Source organism: Aedes albopictus, chromosome 3 (genome assembly GCF_035046485.1).
Source record: "Aedes albopictus strain Foshan chromosome 3, AalbF5, whole genome shotgun sequence".
NCBI lineage: Eukaryota > Metazoa > Arthropoda > Insecta > Diptera > Culicidae > Aedes > Aedes albopictus.
The window spans coordinates 420,714,617-420,733,414 of record NC_085138.1 but is presented as its reverse complement, the minus strand read 5'-3'; the positions used below and the strand labels follow the sequence as shown (position 1 = coordinate 420,733,414).

The window sequence follows — 18,798 nt, the reverse complement described above, 5'->3', positions numbered from 1 at the left end:
GACAAAGAAACTTTAACTTTTGAAACTTCAAAAATATTGTAAACAGCACAAAACCTTTTAATCATTTCCAGTTTTTATGATTGATTAATCATGATTAATCATGATTTTTAATCAATGAGCCGTTTTTAATCAATAATCATAATCAATAATCACAGATAAAACCAATTTTAATCATTAATCATAATCTTTAATCATCCTAAAAATCAAATTAATCATTAATCATAATCAATAATCACCGAAATTAGAATTTTAATCATCAATGATTAATCATGATTAAAAATTTTGTTAATCATGAACGCTCTGCTCATACTTCACTTTCAGACTTGTAGTAATGAGCTAATTTTTTGTATGGTGAGAAGGTTAATTTTCCGTTTCTGCAAGGAAATGGTACAAAAAAGCGTGGGTATTGTGATGATTTGTCTAATTTGATGCTGTTTGAGCAAAACTTTGGAAAACTGTGCTGTAAAAAAGACAAGAAATGGAAAAAACAGCAACACAGTTTTCCAATGTTTTGCTCAAACAGCTTCAAATTAGACAAGGAATCATAATACCTACGCTTTTTGCGCTTTTTTAATACCTCGCAAAAACGAAGAATTTACCTTCTCACCATACAAAAATTCAGCTCATTACTACAAATCTAGTACTTCACCAATCGTGTCCTATTGTACTATATTTCTGATAATTTTGGGAGATGCCTCCTGATTGAATTCCAAAATGTGTAGCAAATTCCATGAAATGGTCATTGTAATGCTTCGGAAAATTACAAGATGTGTGATAAATTATTTCTAGTTCCGGAATGCTGGCTTTCTCAGTCTTGGGTAAATCAAAACGGCAAGTTTTGCTTTTCCCGACGTTTCGGCTTTTTATTAAGCCTTTTTCAAGGGGTAACTACAAGGATAGGACACATTTAGAAAAGACTAATCACACTACATATAACAAATAATTTTCCTACACTGTCAACCGTTCCTCGTTACATAAAGTGTTGCCGGATTTTTAGGAGGGAGCTTCTCGTATACCTATCAATTACATTCATTTTAACATATAGAAATAGCTCTTATGGAATTGGACTTACAATTTTGTACATTAGTTCTACAATTTTGGGACACTGGGATACTACGGTAATTATCAACGACATGCACTACACTAGACGATAGACTGAGCAATGGTCAACGGTGAATTTGAAGATGGCGGGATGGATAGCTAAAAGCTTTACGACAATGTCGACTGGTCGATTTGGTCTAATCCTAAACTGTATGTGGTAGTGTTGTCATTATCGTTTCTTTGCTTCCTACGGGAATCGTTTGTTTTGATAGTATGGAGTATACCGGCATAGGTTGTGTTGAGCCCATCTACGTCTGTTCGGTAGTTGACTGTGTTAGGAGTGTTTTGGATGTGACACATCTCTAACATGGGAAGGGCAGTTGATCGTAAAGTGCGATCTATGATTTTAGTTCCATCTAGATTGAATGTGTGTTTTTCTGTGGTTATGTGTTGGGTTAGGGCTGTCTTTGCTTCTGTGGTGTCTGAGGGTTGATTGGCAAGTCTGTTTATATCGGATCTGTGACCACTTATTCGTTTTTTCAGATGATTCGTAGTCATTCCGATGTAAACATTGTTGCAATCGTTGCATGGAATGCTATAAATTACATTATTTTGATCGTGTGGGGGTATTGGGTCCTTAACGGGTTTGAGCAGCGGACCCAATACCCCCACACGATCAAAATAATGTAATTTATAGCATTCCATGCAACGATTGCAACAATGTTTACATCGGAATGACTACGAATCATCTCCCTTCACGTGTACATGAATTACTCCAGGATGAATTCCTGGAGTAATCTTTGAAAGAACCGCCTATGCTATTCCTGAAGGAACTGCTGGAACAACTTTTGAAAGAATCCATGGAACAACTTTTGAGGAAATTCCTGTCGAAATTTCTGTAGAGGATTTCTTGGGGAGAAATTTCTAAATGACATTCTAAAGTCCCTAGAAGATATTAAAAAAAAATTGACTGAATTTCTTTAAGAATTCCTGGAATATTTTTTCAGGAACTCGTGAACGATTTTTTAAATGAATCCTAGAATTGATTTCAGCAATGGCTCATGAAAGAACTATCGGAAAATCCATGGAAATTTTTCCAAAGTAATTCTTAGAGAAATTTGCCGAATTCATTACTAAAGCCAAAGGTTTTCTGAAAGAACCCTTCCAAAAATTTTGCCAAGAAACCTCCTTAGTAGCTTCTATAGAAATCCCTGCAGAAAATGCCCTAATGGATCTCGCATTTTGTTTAAAGAGTTCCTGGAGATTTTTTTTGAGAATTCACAGGAAGTTTTTCTGACAGAAATTTAGATTCAAAAAAATCTCTGGAGCAATTTCTAAAGCAAGCCCCGGAGAAAGTTTTGGAACAAATCCTTAGGGGATCATTTTAGAAAATGATTAAAGGAGTTTCGGAAGGATTTTTCGGAAAAAAAATCTAAAAAAGTCTCGAAAAAAAGCAAAATCTCTGAAGGATTTTCTGAGGAAATCTCTGGAGAAATTTCTACAAAAACTCATACACTAAGCTTCTGAAGCAATCCCTAGTGGAATTTTCGAAGGAATCTCTGAACGCATTTTTGTGCGAATCCCTAGAGGAATTTCTACTCAAATTCATGGATATTTTTTTGAAAAAAATGGAGGAATTTCAGAAATAAATGATGAACAATATTTTGAAAGAATTCTTTGGGGAATTTATAGAATAGAAGGAATTTCTAAACAAACCTCTGAAAACAATTTCCGAATGAATCCATGGAAGGTTTTTGTAAAAGAATCCGTGAAGGATTTTTTGGCCGAATCCTCGGACAAGTTTCCGCAAACAAAATAGAAAGAAGTTTTAAAAGAATTTCTGAAGAATTTTTTGGTAGATTTTCTGAAGAAATCTCCAAATGATTCTCCAAACGAATGGCTAGCAAAAATTTATGAATAAATTACTTGAGGAATTTCTGAAGTAATTCCTGGGCGAATTTCTCAAACAATCTCTGAAATGATCTGTGAAAAATCACGGAGGAATAAGTGAAGCAATTCTTGTCAAATTTTGTTAAATTATTCTTTGTGATTTTTCTGGAGGAACACATGGAAGATTTTCTGAAATATTCTGTAACATAATGATTTGATGTGGGAAGTTTTATTCGGACAACGTCGTTATAAAGTTGAAATTGTGCGTTTACCCAATTTTATTTACCACCTCAGAATTGCAACAAAAGGCGACAGAGCAGATAGCGGCACAAACCTACTACTTACAGAATCTACTACTTATACAGAAAGTTCGTTCGGCAAATACAGCACATCCAGTAACCACGCTCCATCAAGTGCTTGTCACGAGCCTCTCAATTTCCGAAGGAATCCCTTGAGGAATTTCAGATGGTATCCCTGGAGGAATTTATGAAGCAATTCGTAAAGAAATTCCAGGGTAAATAAATCTTCGGAGACATTGTCAAAGGAATCCCTGAATGAATTTCGGAACTTTTTATTTTTTTTGGGACATTTATGCAAATAACGTTAGTGTGTATGTCCATTGCTCAAAATATTGGCTTTTGAATCAACAATACATAGTTTTGGCGACAAATCATTTCGATTTTAACAAAATAGCGAGATAGTGGTTTATTCGTTATTTAGCGAGAATAACTCATATATGGCAAAAACTCCGAAACTTTTATCGAAAACTCAATTTCCATGCAGTTTTTATATGTTTTGGTACATTTTGGTATAAAATTCAAATAAAATAAAAAATTTTGCTTCGATTTTATGTAAAATTCGATTTTATAGACATTTCAAAAATTGAAATGTCCACTAAATCGAGGTATACCTGTATTGCAAACGTACCAGACGCCCCAGGAAGTATTCAACAATGAGTGCTGAGAGACTTTATAGGATATCATAGCACGAACGGTCATACTGCAGCATGAAACCCGGCATAACAAGCAGTAAAACACCCTGTTTTAAAGGACTTTCGATAAGGCTGATGTGATATAGCAATGAAACACTCATTACATATCGCCCCCTCAATACTAGAACTAGGTAACTCGTTTCGGGAATTACGGGTAAAAATGGCTGGTAAAACATATTCTGCTATAAAACAAACTCTTTGTTGGTCTTAAAAGAAGAATCATTATGTGTTTTTGTAGTTTCAATCGACAAACTTTTGTTTATTGTGGTGAACGTTCAGATGTAAACAAATTGCTCACGATTTCGCAAAACCAGTTACCTAGTTCTAGCATTAAGGGGACGATATGTTTTATAGATTGAAGATATGATCCTATTACGAAGAAAATAGAAGGTAGGTACTTACAAGTTACAATCCGTCACGGGTGAAGAACAAACACCAGCTAAAATTCAAGTTTCAAAGTAGGTATTTGCTGGATTAGTAAGTTGGCGGTTGCTGTGCACTACGGTGGATAGCGGAGATCTTCTTCATCTTGTCCAAATCGTTCAGCAGCATGTGGATCGTCTGCTTCGTCTTGGGATAATTTTTGGCCGTGGGCGACTCCAGCAGTTCCGATTTGTCGTCGTACGCTTCCAGGGCTAGAAGGGGACAGTAGTGGGTTAGAAGGACCAGGAGAATCGAGAGAGTTTGTATGTCGCGTACCTATGATCTGTGCCTCAATGGCCTGCAGTCGAGCCATCGCCGCATTCTGTTGCTTCTGGATGTGCTCCAATAGAATGGCTTGGCATTCGGCCGGATCAATGGGTGCTTCCGGGACGGGAATCTGTGGGATCGGAACTGGCTTCTGTTCGGTTTTGACTGCCGACTGGGGCGTACCTGCTGATGTAGGAGAATTGATGCCGTTTGGCATGACGGTTGTTTTTGTTGGACGTTATTTTCTGATACACTTACCATTCAGCGGAACTATTCCCGACAAATCTCCATTTCCGCCGCGAGGCGGACTGTTCTCCCATTTTTTCGACCACAGGTACATTTTCGGGTGATCCTTCTTCTCAGCGATGTTGATCTTCACCTTCAGACTGTGCATGAACCGTTTCAGCTCGAGCAAATTCCCACCCAAGGTATGACTTTGCTTCAGAATATCAAATCTAGTGGCATGTTTCGAGTTCTGGGCATGGTAGCTGGCCACCGGAAGTTTACCCTCGTACAGCCAGTCCTGATCGTGAATGTACTTGCGAGATTCTCGACCCCCTTGCGGATTCCGGCAGATGTAGCAAACGTACTTGTCCGGAACCTGATTATCCCGTTCGAATCCGTTGCAAATTCCGTGCTGCCAGCAGAGACACAGCTCGCACTGGACCATCAATCCATCCTCCTCACCGTAACCGCACATACAGTTGATGATCTCTTCCTTCTTCATCGAAACGATCTTGATGACTTCTCCGTTCTCGTTGATGAACCTCGGACTGTTGACGGCCGCATTGATGGAATCTTCTCCGAACTGTCCGCAAATGCTGGCATTTGTCATCTGGCTGTTGTCTAGATCCTTATCAAAGCTGTACCCATGCCGGAAGAAACTATCGTTGCCGGCCGTAGCGAACGAATGCCGCGTGTCGTCCGCTTCCATATAATCCATGGCGGCGGCCCTGGACACATTCAGCTTTCGCTTCTTTTTCTTCTTGGCAGCAGCCGATGCCGACTTAGTGACCGACCCACCGGCGGCTTTGGTCTTTTTGGTGTACTTCTTCTTCTTGCTGGAGAACATTTTGATCTTGGTGGAACCCTTGGTGGTCGTTGTTTTGGTCGTTGCTGTGGTGGCCAGCGACTCGATGGCTTCTTCCGCGTCAAATGATCCGGAGGGGGTGCCGTCCGCTGGGAGGGATACGTTGGCCATGTCCGGTTTGATGTCCGCCGGGGTCGAGAACTCTGCTGGTTTATCAATCGAATCGAGTTTTTCTTTTTTGAGAACGGTTTCAGAGGATTCCTCACTGTGAAAAAAAAGGGTGAAATAAATGGAATGTACAAGTGACATGGGAACATTTTCGTAAGTCTGGGAGAAATGTTCAGTGAAGTTCGACTCACCTATTTCCCTCAGCTTTCACAAAGTCCTCCAAGCCCGGTTCGCTTTTAATGACCAACTCGTCCCGTTGGAGTTCCTCCTTCAGCGAGGTCTTGGACGCCGACATGGAAATCGACTTGCGCCGGCTCATCTTCGGTGGAGTGTCGATAATTTCCACCGGAGTCCGTAGCGCGGCCAAATCCTGCATATTTGGGATCTCTCCCAGTCCCTTGGCCAGCTCTTTGTGGTAATGTTTTATGTGAATTTGCAGATGGTTCTCCTTCCGGAAGGTCTTCAGGCAGTCTACCTCCGGACACTGCAGCAGATTATCGATGATCTTGACCTTGACCGAGCCGATGTTGATTTCCGTGTTCAGAAGAACCGGTTCGGGTAACACCGGAGGAGGAAGCAGAGAGTCCTTGTACTCCTGAGTATAGTGGCAGAATCCCAGCTCCTTCGAGCGCTTCTTGTGCAGTCCAAAGTCAAACACGTTGGGATCGTATGTCTCACCTTTTGTGGCCAGGAAAGCTTTCAGCTCCTGTCGCGAACGGAAAATCTGCCCTTCCGCATTGACCAACAGCACGTCCATCTTCCCGAAGGTGGTGATCCTTTGATAGACATGTTTGACCCAGCCTTCCGGGAGCCGCCAATCGGCTACGATGACGCTGTGTACTTTGACTCCTCCCACTTCGACAACGGCCTCATCCCCGATGGGGAAATCGTTCATCCAGTGGCAGCACCATTCGCCGGACTTGGGAATCTCCGGATAGTCGCTGACCTTGGCCACCTGGGGGATGTGAAGCGCTGCCACTGGTGTTACCGGTGCTGGCAAGGGTTCCGCTGCGGATCATAAAAAGGAAAATTATCGAAACCTTGTTCTCGATCGTAGACAGTACATCAAAAAACTGATTTCTTATGAATAACCTAAGTAACTTACCATCCTCCTCCTGTTTGATGGGCGTACCCAAAGCGTCCTCCACCTCACCGGCCACCTCGTGCCTCTTCACCTTGCTGATGTGGTTTATTTTGCACACCTTCACGAATCCATCGTCGAACAGCACCTCGTACATGTCGTTTTCCAGCACGGCCTGAATGGTGGCCGGGAATTTACGCGAGTCACTCCAGCGGGCGAAACACTTCTCGCCGATGGAAAACTTGACCTTCCCGTTGCTGGGGGTTTTCGGCTGCTGGAGAGGTCTCAAGCGGACACTATCCATCGGAATCCATTCATCGTTCAGCTTCGAGTTGCTCTTTGCACCGTTCTTATCGAATTGGACCAGAACCTCGCGCTCTTCTGTGTCGACCTCCAGCAGCTTGGCTGGATGCCACTTTCCGGCAAAATCCTGCGCTTCGATTTTCGTCCCGGGAGCGAAATTGATCTGCGACTGACTGCTGCTCGCTGCGGCTGGCATCGACTTACGCGGTGAAGGAGGAGCCTTCTTTCCCTCCTTTGACGCTGGCGTGGGATCACTACGACGGGCTTTCTTTGCCGATGACGATCCCGTAGCCCTACTGGAAGATGCTCGCTTAGGCGTGGCCTTCTTCTTCGATGGGGCTTTCTTTTTTGCTGAAGCTGACAACGGCGATACCAGAGCATCCTCCTTCAGAACAACATCATCGTCCGCCACTTCGTGCTTGATCTCTACCTTTTGCTCCTCTTTTACTTCCTTCACGTCATCTTTCTGCTCTTCCGGTTCATTCTTGGCTTCCGGCGTTTCACACGGTTCTTCCTCTTTTGTCTCCGCCTCATCCTTTTGCGGTTCCTCCTTCACAGCCTCGTCGCTTTTCTCTTCCTTAACCTCGTCCTTCTTCTCCGGTACCTCCTCTTCTTTGACCTCCCGCTTCGGGGTGGAAACAATCGACCATGAAAATATCGTCGGAACTGCACCCAGCTTCAGCACATACTTCTTCCCCTTGAAATCCGAAAAATCTGCCTTCCGGAAGTGTCGGCTGCACACATTTGAACCTTTGTTGATTTTAAAATTCTCCGGCAACCGGCAAGCCTCTATCCACAACCCCTTGACATCCTCCTTGATCGGAATGCGATGAAATGTTACGCCGCGGTCCTCCTTCCGAGCCGAGCTCGAGGGGCACTCCTTGATGATGCACTTTCGGACCCCCATTGGGCTCAATCAGCGAAAACTCCACTGGCACCCGACGCGGAACGTTTGTGTTTCTACGGAAAATGATACGGCGACCCGAAAAACATGTAAATTCGCGTTAAATTTCACAATTTTCACAAACTTTTCACGGGAAAACGAATAATGCGCGTTGTTTTGTTTTCTTTGACAGAAAAGCTGATGCAAAACTACCAAGGGGTTCACCGATGATTGGGGTAGGTTATGTAACAATGCTGTCAGTAGGAACATAATTGATTGATGCACCAAACGGTAAGAAGAAGAGTTTTGACATCCAAGCGGTGTGCCGTTTACATCCATCGACCAATCAGCGACGAGGATCTAATCGACGGCACACCGCTTGGATGTCAGAACTTCTTCTTCTTTTCGCTTGGTGCATCAATCAATAGGCCATATGAATAAAATTGAGTAAATACTCTTTACTAAATCTACACTGCGAAACCAAACTACTCTTTAAAGGGTAGAAAAGTACTCTCTTTGAGAGTAACTAGGTGAACTCATAAAAAGAGTAAAAGGCCTGTACTCTTTAAAGAGTACACACTCAGAAATAAAAGTATACACGGAATTACTATTATTTATGCATTTTGTATCCGCATCTCTCTCACTCTCTTTTGTTTTTCATGCTATCTGCCGTTTAGCCTGGGTTGAAGAGAAGTGTTTCGTCAACCCAGGCGAAGCACCAGATAGCATGAAAACAGAAAGAGAATGAGAGAGATGCGGATACAAAATGCATAAATAATAGTAATTCCGTGTATACTTTTATTTCTGAGTGCAGGCCTCGTACGTCAAACCAACGGATAAATTTTACCCTTTTTTCCAAATCGAAACGCATATAGGAAAAAGGGTAAATTTCACTCTTTTTTCATTTTTATAGAAACTTCTCTTGAATTTAGGTTTTGAAGAATTAAAAAACAAGAAACAACGAGAACATACAATTATGTGAAACATAAAATTTTATTTATCAACATTAAAATCCTTTAGTGATTTTTCTGTAAAGTCCCGTCTGATGCCTTGCCGCTGCAACATAAGGTAATGAAATCCTTCGGGGTAGAATGTTGCAATGGTCGGAAGGAATACCTCTCGCCAACCTGGATCATAATTTGACGAGATGCTTCGCTCTGGAACATCCTGAAACAGGTGTCTGGAACTTTCCGGGATCCCTGCAAAAGGAGTATATAATTAATTAATAATAAATCCGTTAAAAAAGTTGGTAAAATAATATTTCAATGCAAACTTACATTTTAACTGTGTCCATCTTGCTATCTCCTGTTGCTGAGCGCGAGGAAAATATTAAAACAAGATTTTCACCCATTAATGGGAATGTGCTCGAAACATGCAAAAGAGCAAAAAATACCCTTTATTGAAAATTTTGAAGTACCCTCTTTTTTGACAGTTTCATATATTTGTCGAAAGAGGGTATTTTTTACTCCTTAAAGAGTAGAGCTGGGTTCGCAGTGTATGTGAAGCCGTGGAACAAATCTCTGTGAATCTTCACAGAGATCTGAGTAAAGAGTATTTACTCAGCTTTATTCATATGGCCTAATAACAGAGAAACAGACGTTACACTACCGACGAACCGACGTGACAGCAAGAACAAATACAGCGGCCGTTCGCTCGTTGCAAAATGTTTACTTTGCAACGAGCGAATGCCATTCGCTAATTGCAACGTCAATTTGACACTAAACTGCATCGAAATGCACTGCCAGCATGACTGACAGCAAAAATTTGACACTTGATTGCTTTTTAATTGCAAATACGTGTCAAATTTTGCAATTAGCGAACTTGCAACTAAAAAGCGTTGCAATGAGCGGGTTTGCAACGAGCGAACGGCCGCTGTAAATTAAAATTTGTTGTCCCCGACGCCATGATGAAAAATAGCCGAACACTACTGCCTCCTCTATAACGGTTCGCGTTGTTTTGATAGCTTGACTCCAAATCCCCGTGTATTCATATAGGAAAAGGTTCGCGCCTGTGCTGATTTGACAGAAGCGTTCACTCGCTTTGCTGGTCGACCGTTAAATTTAGGGGGGACACGGTTGATTCAAATATTCAGTAGTAAGTCGATTGACCACTCGCAGCGCTGGTATCGTTTTCGCTCCTGTTTGACGTTTGCTCACTACCGCTATCTAGTGGCGACCCGGCCAATGGACTACCCGCTTGGCGCACACCCACAGTTGATCAGCAGGATTAAATCCATTTTATTTTGTATGGTGAAAAGCATCTAAACTTAAGGACAAGGTATTTGGAGTACATTGCTCAAAATTTCAAGAGCACCGTTTTTTAGAACCGTTGAACGGATTTGGATTAAAATGCATCACGCTATTGACAACCACTGAACAATTAGCGTGATGCATTTTCATCCAAATCCGTTCAACGGTTCTAAAAAACGGTGCTCTAGAAATTTTAAGCAATGTACTCCAAATACCTTGTCCTTAAATGAATTAAATACATCGGCTGTTTTCCTACTCTCCGCATCGACCAATGTGGCGCTAGCTTCTATGCGCGAAAAATCGCTAAAAGTAAATCGAAAAAATATTGTATGGCGAATAGCATCTAAAGGCAAATTTATCGAAGTGGAATACATTATTCGAAAAAATATTTGGTAGTGGTTGTGCACATTGGTGACTACCATAAAGCCTACCAAATATTTTTTCAGTAAAAGCTTTCTATTTCAAGAAATTCAAGTTTAGATGCTTTTCACCATACAAAATAAAATGGATTTACTCCTGCTGATCAACTGTGGCTGCGCGCAAAGCGGGTACAGCGGCCGTTCGCTCGTTGCAAAATGTTTACTTTGCAACGAGCGAATGCCATTCGCTAATTGCAACGTCAATTTGACACTAAACTGCATCGAAATGCACTGCCAGCATGACTGACAGCAAAAATTTGACACTTGATTGCTTTTTAATTGCAAATACGTGTCAAATTTTGCAATTAGCGAACTTGCAACTAAAAAGCGTTGCAATGAGCGGGTTTGCAACGAGCGAACGGCCGCTGTAGTCCATTACTTGGGGTCTGTGTCAATTGGCGAATTAAAATTAATTTTTACTTAAATTTGACAGTTCAACACTTAAACTTGACAGTTTTCCTAAGGAAATAATTATCGAACTGTCAAGTTTAAGTGAAAATTAATTTTAATTCGCCAATGAATGGACTACCCGGTTTGCGCGCAGCCACAGTTGATCAGCAGGAGTAAACCAATTTAATTTTGTATGGCGAAATGCATCTAAACGCGAATTACTTGAAATAGAAAGCTTTTACTGAAAAAATATTTGGTAGGCTTAATAGTGGTCACCATTGTGCACAACCACTACCAAATATTTTTTCGAATAATGTATTCCTCTTCGATAAATTTGCCTTTAGATGCTATTCGCCATACAATATATTTGCGATTTACTTTTAGCGATTTTTCACGCATAGAAGCTAGCGCCACATTGGTCGATGCGGAGAGTAGGAAAACAGCCGGTGTAGTTAATTCATTGACGCAAATTTGGGTTAACTCAAGAAAACCCAAATTTGGCTTCTTCCACGGAAGAGCAGCGGATGCGTCGGTGCTTCTCTCTATTCTCTAAGTATTAACTACATCGGCTGTTTTCCTACTCTCCGCATCGACCAATGTGGCGCTAGCTTCTATGCGCGAAAAATCGCTAAAAGTAAATCGCAAATATATTGTATGGCGAATAGCATCTAAAGGCAAATTTATCAAAGTGGAATACATTATTCGAAAAAATATTTGGTAGTGGTTGTGCACAATGGTGACTACTATTAGGCCTACCAAATATTTTTTCAGTAAAAGCTTTCTATTTCAAGTAATTCAAGTTTAGATGCTTTTAACCATACAAAATAAAATTGATTTACTCCTGCTGATAAACTGTGGGTGTGCGACAAGCGGGTAGTCCATTGACACAGACCCTTGAAATAGAAAGCTTTAACTGAAAAAATATTTGGTAGGCTTTAGTCACCATTGTGCACAACCACTACCAAATATTTTTTCGAATAATGTAATCCACTTCGATAAATTTGCCTTTAGATGCTATTCGCCATACAATATTTTTGCGATTTACTTTTAGCGATTTTTCGCGCATAGAAGCTAGCGCCACTTTGGTCGATGCGGAGAGTAGGATAACAGCCGATGTAGTTAATACTTATGACACACATGTGATACAAGAATCACTGTACCATTGCGTTTGAAATGAGTGCCATATGTACTGCAAATTCTTTCAGTTCAAGTCAGTCTTGTTAGAATTTTCTTGGCACTGCGTACCGTTGTACAGGAATCACACTCGTATCACATGTCTGTCCGTGGTATAATTCATTACAGAGTACATTTAGCATTGGGCGATTACGTTTTCTTGACGATGTTTTTTAATGAAATTTTTTCCAAGTGTGACGTCTGTTTCTCTGTGATAATATTATTAGTAGCCTCTGCATGCTGTGAGATTTTGACATTCACTGCGAGCACTGTGTTCCAAATTCCTGTGAGAGTGAGCAGGACAGCACCAAAATAGTGCTCGCATTGGCGTAAATAGGGGGTGGCCAGGGGGGGCCTGGCCCCCTCCAGAATCACGAGATTCAGACGAAAAGTATCTTATGAGCAGTCCTGGAGTATAAAAATCTATATCGATATGGCCATGGCCCCCCCTAGACTTATGACCTAGTTACGCTTATGAGTGCTCGCAGTACAAGTCAAGGTACAAGCGCAGACAGACGTTCAAGTTTGACTCAGCAGCTTGTGTAAAAAACATGGCCGCCACAAATTGCCAAGTGGCAATCAGCGAACAGATGGCGTTAGCGACGTTCATATTCAATCGCTGCCTCACATGTGCGTTGCGACCAACAACTGTCACCAAGGTCGTCTTCCAGCCGGATGGCGGGAAAAGACCGCACGTGTTGCACGCTAATAATGGTTCCACATAATTTGTGTAGAGTAAATGACTTTTATTTAATGTCTAAAATCTTTTGCACAAACTAGCGCAGGACTCTTGTAAAATATTTTACACACTATTACTTTTATTTTACATAGATTTGCTTGAATAAAACTGCATTCGGATGAACTTCACTCGCATTGGGAAATCTTTGTGAATGTGGCGCAAATGTAGGAATGATTTTGACAGTGTTTGTCAGGGGGTGAGAAACTCGGCACAATGTGCCGGGCACACTTTCGGCACACTTGCTGGCACAAGCTGGCACTTTTCTAGATTGGCTGTCATAAAACTGGCATCACTTCTCCATGTTTTTCTTTTCAACCAAAACCAAAAAAAGCAACGACAAAACAACACTTTGATACACAAAATAAGACTGTGATGGAAGTTGCTCTTGAATTTTCATGTAATGTTTAACGGTTAAACTTAAACAAAGGGGTCTTCTAGGGCTTCCAGAGAGGTTTCGAACTTGGTTTAGATGCGCCCGGAAGATGCCATCGAATGTATTTTAATAATAAATGGCGGGATCGCAAGTCCTTTGAAGCATAATATTTCGGATGGCGGCGAGGATTAAAATCTGGGGCTCTAAAGGCAATAAAATGCTACTTTTCTAGGCTTCTGCACTTGAGATGACCATCCCAGATGGCGATCCCTGTGTCGATCAAATTTTCCAGTTTGTGGTGGAATATTTTGGCAAAAACAACCTCCTCAGCCACAAAATGGATAGAGGCAGCATTACGAACATCACACAATATTTGTTGGTTATGACTGAACACAAAACGAAAACCAAAACAAACGCGTAGTTGCCAGATACATAAAAAAGTCAGAAGTCAACTGACAGCATGACTGCCAGTATGGCGGCACACTTCGGCACATCGCCGGCACATTGGCACAAAATGAAGTGTGCCGAGTTTCTCACCCCCTGGTGTTTGTTTTGGTTTTATTTTTCGGTGGGTGGTGAATTGGGTGGTAAGTAAGCGACTGGAAGCACGTGGTTTCTCAAACTGTCAACTGCACGCGGCTGCACTGTGGCAATCGGTTGCCTAGGTGTCGCTAGTGAAAATTTACACAGAAAATTTGAATAAATTTGTTCGAGCTACAACAACGTCTGTCTGCGGTACAAGTCAAAGAACAAAAGAATTTTGCCAGCATACACAGGCTAATTACACGGAACTACAAATGAACCCAAATTTAAGTTGTTTTGACGCAATCCCGGTCTTCCGTGGAATTACTCAAATTTGCGTCAAACAGCGATAGGGGCGAGTGAGTAGTTCTCGTTTGAGAGCGGCAAAAAAATTAACCCAGTGGTAAGTTATTTTCACCCAACGGAGGCCTCAATGGACTACCCGCTTGACGCACACCCACAGTTGATCAGCAGGAGTAAATCCATTTTATTTTGTATGGTGAAAAGCATCTAAACTTGAATAACTTGAAATACAAAGCTTTTACTGAAAAAATATTTGGCAGGCTTAATAGTAGTCACCATTGTGCACAACCACCAAGGAGAATACATTTTACTAAGGTGGCGCAGATAAACATTGCAAACCACTGGTTGTCTCTTCCACTCTTCTGGTGTTCTTATGCAACTAAAATAGTGACGTCACTATTTCAGTTCCATAAGAACACCAGAAGAATGGAAGAGACAACCAGTGGTTTGCAATGTTTATCTGCGCCACCTTAGTAAAATGTATTCTCCTTGCACAACCACTACCAAATATTTTTTCGAATAATGTATTCCACTTCGATAAATTTGCCTTTAGATGCTATTCGCCATACAATATTTTTGCGATTTACTTTTAGCGATTTTTCGCGCATAGAAGCTAGCGCCACTTTGGACGATGCGGAGAGTAGGAAAACAGCCGATGTAGTTAATTCATTGACGCAAATTTGGGTTAACTCAAGAAAACCCAAATTTGGCTTCTTCCACGGAAGAGCAGCGGATGCGTCGGTGCTTCTCTCTTTGTTTTCGAAAACATTGCGGTGGGGCGAGGGAGAAAACAACCCAACTTTGAGTTAAAACTTTAAGCAGTTTAGTCAAATTTAAGTTTTTAAAACTTATTCTTTGGGTTATAATATTTTTCCGTGTAGGAGGCCAATCAACTGTGGAAATTTTCTTTGAAATCCTGCAAATTACAATCGAAGTGACAGTTTTTAGCTTCGATTGACCCCTTGACCGAACTGCACAAAGTTTGACAGTGCCCACATCAAAACAAAAGGTCTTTCCAAAAACTCACCCGTGTCATCGGCCACAGTCGCGTTGTTTTTAGCCAAATTTCCTTCATTTTCAGTACTTTTTAGTGATAATTTGTAATACTCCAGCTTAGAAATGTTCATCAAACCGTTCCGAGTGAAAAGCAACATCCTGGTAACGGGATCGGAACGGAAACGCCTGAAGCAGCGGGCCCAATCGCAGTTCGCTGCATCGGAATCATCCCCGCTGGCGGAACTGTTTGGCAACAAGTGCAAGGTCTGCGTCGTCAAAATCGTGACCCACGGTGAGTGCCAAGTCACGGTCTACACCAGCGACAAGCGGCCGATTTTCTTCGAGTTGGACAGCAAGCTGATTCCGACCGTTTATACGCTGTGGGCGTGTCCGGACATGGTGCCGGAGTTCACCACCCATCCGGCGGTGCTTCCGAAGCTGGCCAACGGGGCCGACCTGATGATCCCTGGAGTGGTCCGCCGGGGGAACGACATGAAGTCGTGGGGCAACTACAGGAAAGATGACATCGTGGCGGTGAATTTGACCTCGAACCGTGCGGCGGTGGGCGTTGGACTGCTGGCTCATTCCAGTGACGATCTGTACATGTGCGGTGGCCACGGGATTGCCGTTCGGATGATGCACGTCTTCGGCGATAAGCTGTGGGGAATGGAACCTTCGGTTTGCCAGCAGGTTCCTCTGATGGGAGCCATTCAAGCCGTTCCGAAGCTGGATGATGAATTCCCTCCGCTGGGGTCACCGGGTCCGGAGGTGGCGAAGGAACAGCAGCCGTCGGTGAAGGAGGTGACGGAAAAGTTGGCCGATGTGGACGTCAATGGGGAATTAGAGGCGGAGGTGGAGGTAAGTGACGCGTTGTAATGAGATTGAAAGCGGACCGATTAAGTTTGAATTTATTTTTTACAGGGAAATGATCCTGACGATGAATTCGAGGAGGAGTCTCAGCCTGATCCGGATAAGCTCATTAAAGGGGCTTTCCTCAATGCTATCAAGCTACAGGGAAAAAAGATGGCGCTTCCCATTCTGACGAGCACGTTCTATCCTCAGTATGTGCAACCGGAGCTGCCCGAAGGAATCGAAATGAAACGTAGCTCGTACAAGAAAGTTGGCACGTTCCTGAAGGAAATGGCCAAAGAAGGACTGATTCAAATCAAGGAGGAGAAGAAAGGCATCGAAAAGATTGTTTCGATAAATCTTGAACATCCGGATGTACTTTCCTTCTATCCGTATAAAATGAAGAAACCGGAAGACCCAGAAGCCGGCACAGCGGATCAGAGCGCTTCTACTCCTCTGCTTCTGACGAAAATGGTGGAAATGTATGCCGTGAACGAAGCGACTGAGAAACTATTCGGAAGTGTGGGAGTTGCAGTGGGGAAAGCACTGGACGAAACTCAAGTCCGGAACTACATCAAAGACTACGTAGGACGAAACAAATTGATAGATCCTCAAAGTAAAATGGTCACTCCGGACGATACGCTGCGGGCAATATGTGGCGGTTCGGAAACGACGCTCTACTCCGTACCGGAAGTGATAGAGCATGTCCTGCGCAATATGACCAGCACCTTCGAGATGCGCAGCCAAAAGGGTCCCGTCACCAAGGGAGGTAAGCGGTCAATAATTCATCTGACGACCGCAACCCGATCAGGCAACAAAAAGGTCACACTGATCAGCAATCTGGAAGACTACGGCGTAAATGTGGCAGAATTTGCCAAGGCCGTGAAGTTGGGTGCGGCTGCCAGTACCAGCATGGCGGAAGTGCCCGGCACCAAGGGCGAACAGCTGCTGGTGCAGGGAAATCACATCAAGTTTGTGTACGATCTGCTGACCGGAACCTACCAGATACCGAAGGCGTGCATCACGGGACTGGAGTTTGCCAAGGAGCAGAAAAAGAAGAAGAAAAAGTAAGGTAAGTGCGCGAGTTGCTGCTCACTTGGTGTTATCAAAAAAAAAAATATTTATTGTAAATGTGGCGAAAGGAGCGGATTTCTTCGGATGACATCATTAAGTCTAATCTAGGAAGATATCACCATACGGTATTCACCCGGTAAAGTGAACCTGCCAAACATTCATTTTCCAAAGCACTTCGACATCAGAAGACGCACTGATCTGCCGTGAGCAAATCATATGCATTTTCACTTCCTTTCCCTTCCTCACATTGACCTGCGATCGAACGTGAAAGGCAGGGATGGGAACACTCATGGAAAGCGCTCGACTTCACAAGCCTTGTACTTGTTAGCATCTTTCTACTCTTCATTTGTAGGATATAAAATCCTCCATACACTTTTTTCTGATAACAGGATTGTAAGTTGAGAAAGACTGACGATTGTTCAATAGAGCGAAAGTTACATGTGATTGGATTCAGTATGAACAAGCCCAGAACAGAATACAACAGAGAATTGAGGCTAGCCAAACGGAACGACTGGGGAGACGGGTATGTGAAGACATCACTAACGCTCCTACAGATGCAAGGCTTCATAAAGTCCTTTCGAAAACCATTCAAATGGTCTTGGAAGTCTTAAAAACGAAGATGGCAGTTTTACTGTTGACACTTCTGAAACATGGGAAGTTTTTGAGGTGAAAGGATACCTACGCAGATGATGTGGCTGTTTTGATACGAGGGAAACACGATGATACGATTTTAAATCGGCTTCAAAATACGTTGCATTTTACTCTCAAATGCTGTAGGAAAGAGGTATTGAGCGTGAACCCTTCTTAAACAGTTATAATTACCAGAAGGAACAAATTACATCTTACCCAGCCTTCTTTGAATGGAGTTTAAATTCAGTTCTCGGAAGAAGTTAAACATCTTGCTGTAACTTTGGACAAAAGGCTGGACTGGAATTCTCGATTCTATAACATTCCCCAGAAAACCATTCCCCAGAAAACCAATTCCCAGAATGCCATTCCCCAGAATGTACCATTCGCCAGAAATCCATTCTCCAGAATGTACCATTTCCCAGAATTCCATTCCCCAGAATGTACCATTCCCCAGAAAACTATTTCTTAAAACGCGTCATTCCCCAAAAAGAAAATAAAACTATTGTTTTGTTTCTGAATGGTTTATATTAATCGCTAAAAATCAAAAATTTATTCGTAAAAAATCACCGGAAGAAATATCCTGCCAAAAATTCTTACTAACTTTGGAAATAAGCATGGTTTGCCATTACAATTCAGGCTATTGGTATAATTATTGGCATCGCAACTGCTTACTTTTTCAACATACATTTTTACTTCTTTTCTGCATAGGCTGTTATTTCGAATTGCACTTTTCAGTAAATTAACGGCATTAAAACTTCTTACATTTTCTACGTAGTTTTTTCCTTCTTTCCTGCATAGGCTGTTCTTTCGAGTTACACTATTCAGGAAATTATCGGCACCACAAGCACAGGTGTTTAGAAATTTGAAAAAAATATTAAATAAATATTTTAGCAATTTTAACACCGGTGGAGGCTGTAATGCCCATAATTTTCCGGAAAGTGCAATTCGAAAGAACAGCCTATGCTTCACAACTGCTTACTTTTTCAACATAGATTTTCCCTTCT

The 18,798-nt window shown here is 42.2% G+C and overlaps 2 protein-coding genes across 3 annotated transcripts; one reads left to right on the top strand and one right to left on the bottom strand.

Moving 5' to 3' along the window:
* Positions 1 to 4,264: 4,264 nt before the first annotated feature.
* Positions 4,265 to 8,281, bottom strand: LOC115267945 (uncharacterized). Of its 2 annotated transcripts, none has more exons than XM_029875751.2 (5): positions 6,916 to 8,281; positions 6,002 to 6,818; positions 4,871 to 5,907; positions 4,622 to 4,795; positions 4,265 to 4,557 (listed from the first exon to the last, which is right to left on the bottom strand). In XM_029875751.2, the coding sequence occupies exons 1-5, from the start codon at positions 8,099 to 8,101 to the stop codon at positions 4,397 to 4,399; spliced, it is 3,375 nt and encodes a 1,124-aa protein (XP_029731611.1). In that variant the 5' UTR covers positions 8,102 to 8,281; the 3' UTR covers positions 4,265 to 4,396. The 2 variants fall into 2 exon arrangements, with proteins under 2 accessions (XP_029731611.1, XP_029731610.1); XM_029875750.2 differs by having other exon boundaries at positions 4,622 to 4,798; positions 6,916 to 8,280.
* A 6,956-nt stretch (positions 8,282 to 15,237) lies between these two features.
* LOC109410619 (eukaryotic translation initiation factor 2D) lies at positions 15,238 to 17,225 on the top strand. The gene is made up of 2 exons (XM_019684141.3): positions 15,238 to 16,099; positions 16,163 to 17,225. The coding sequence occupies exons 1-2, from the start codon at positions 15,365 to 15,367 to the stop codon at positions 17,159 to 17,161; spliced, it is 1,734 nt and encodes a 577-aa protein (XP_019539686.2). The 5' UTR covers positions 15,238 to 15,364; the 3' UTR covers positions 17,162 to 17,225.
* The last annotated feature ends 1,573 nt before the right edge of the window (positions 17,226 to 18,798 follow it).

Bases quoted from the DNA above. Each gene is read 5' to 3' on its own strand.
- LOC115267945 (XM_029875750.2), bottom strand. From the start codon at position 8,101: ATGGGGGTCCGAAAGTGCATCATCAAGGAGTGCCCCTCGAGCTCGGCT. The intron at 6,819-6,915 runs GTAAGTTACTTA...TATGATCCGCAG, and splicing joins CATCAAACAGGAGGAGGATG to CGGAACCCTTGCCAGCACCG. The intron at 4,558-4,621 runs GTACGCGACATA...GTCCCCTTCTAG, and splicing joins CATTGAGGCACAGATCATAG to CCCTGGAAGCGTACGACGAC.
- LOC109410619 (XM_019684141.3), top strand. From the start codon at position 15,365: ATGTTCATCAAACCGTTCCGAGTGAAAAGCAACATCCTGGTAACGGGA. The intron at 16,100-16,162 runs GTAAGTGACGCG...TATTTTTTACAG, and splicing joins AATTAGAGGCGGAGGTGGAG to GGAAATGATCCTGACGATGA.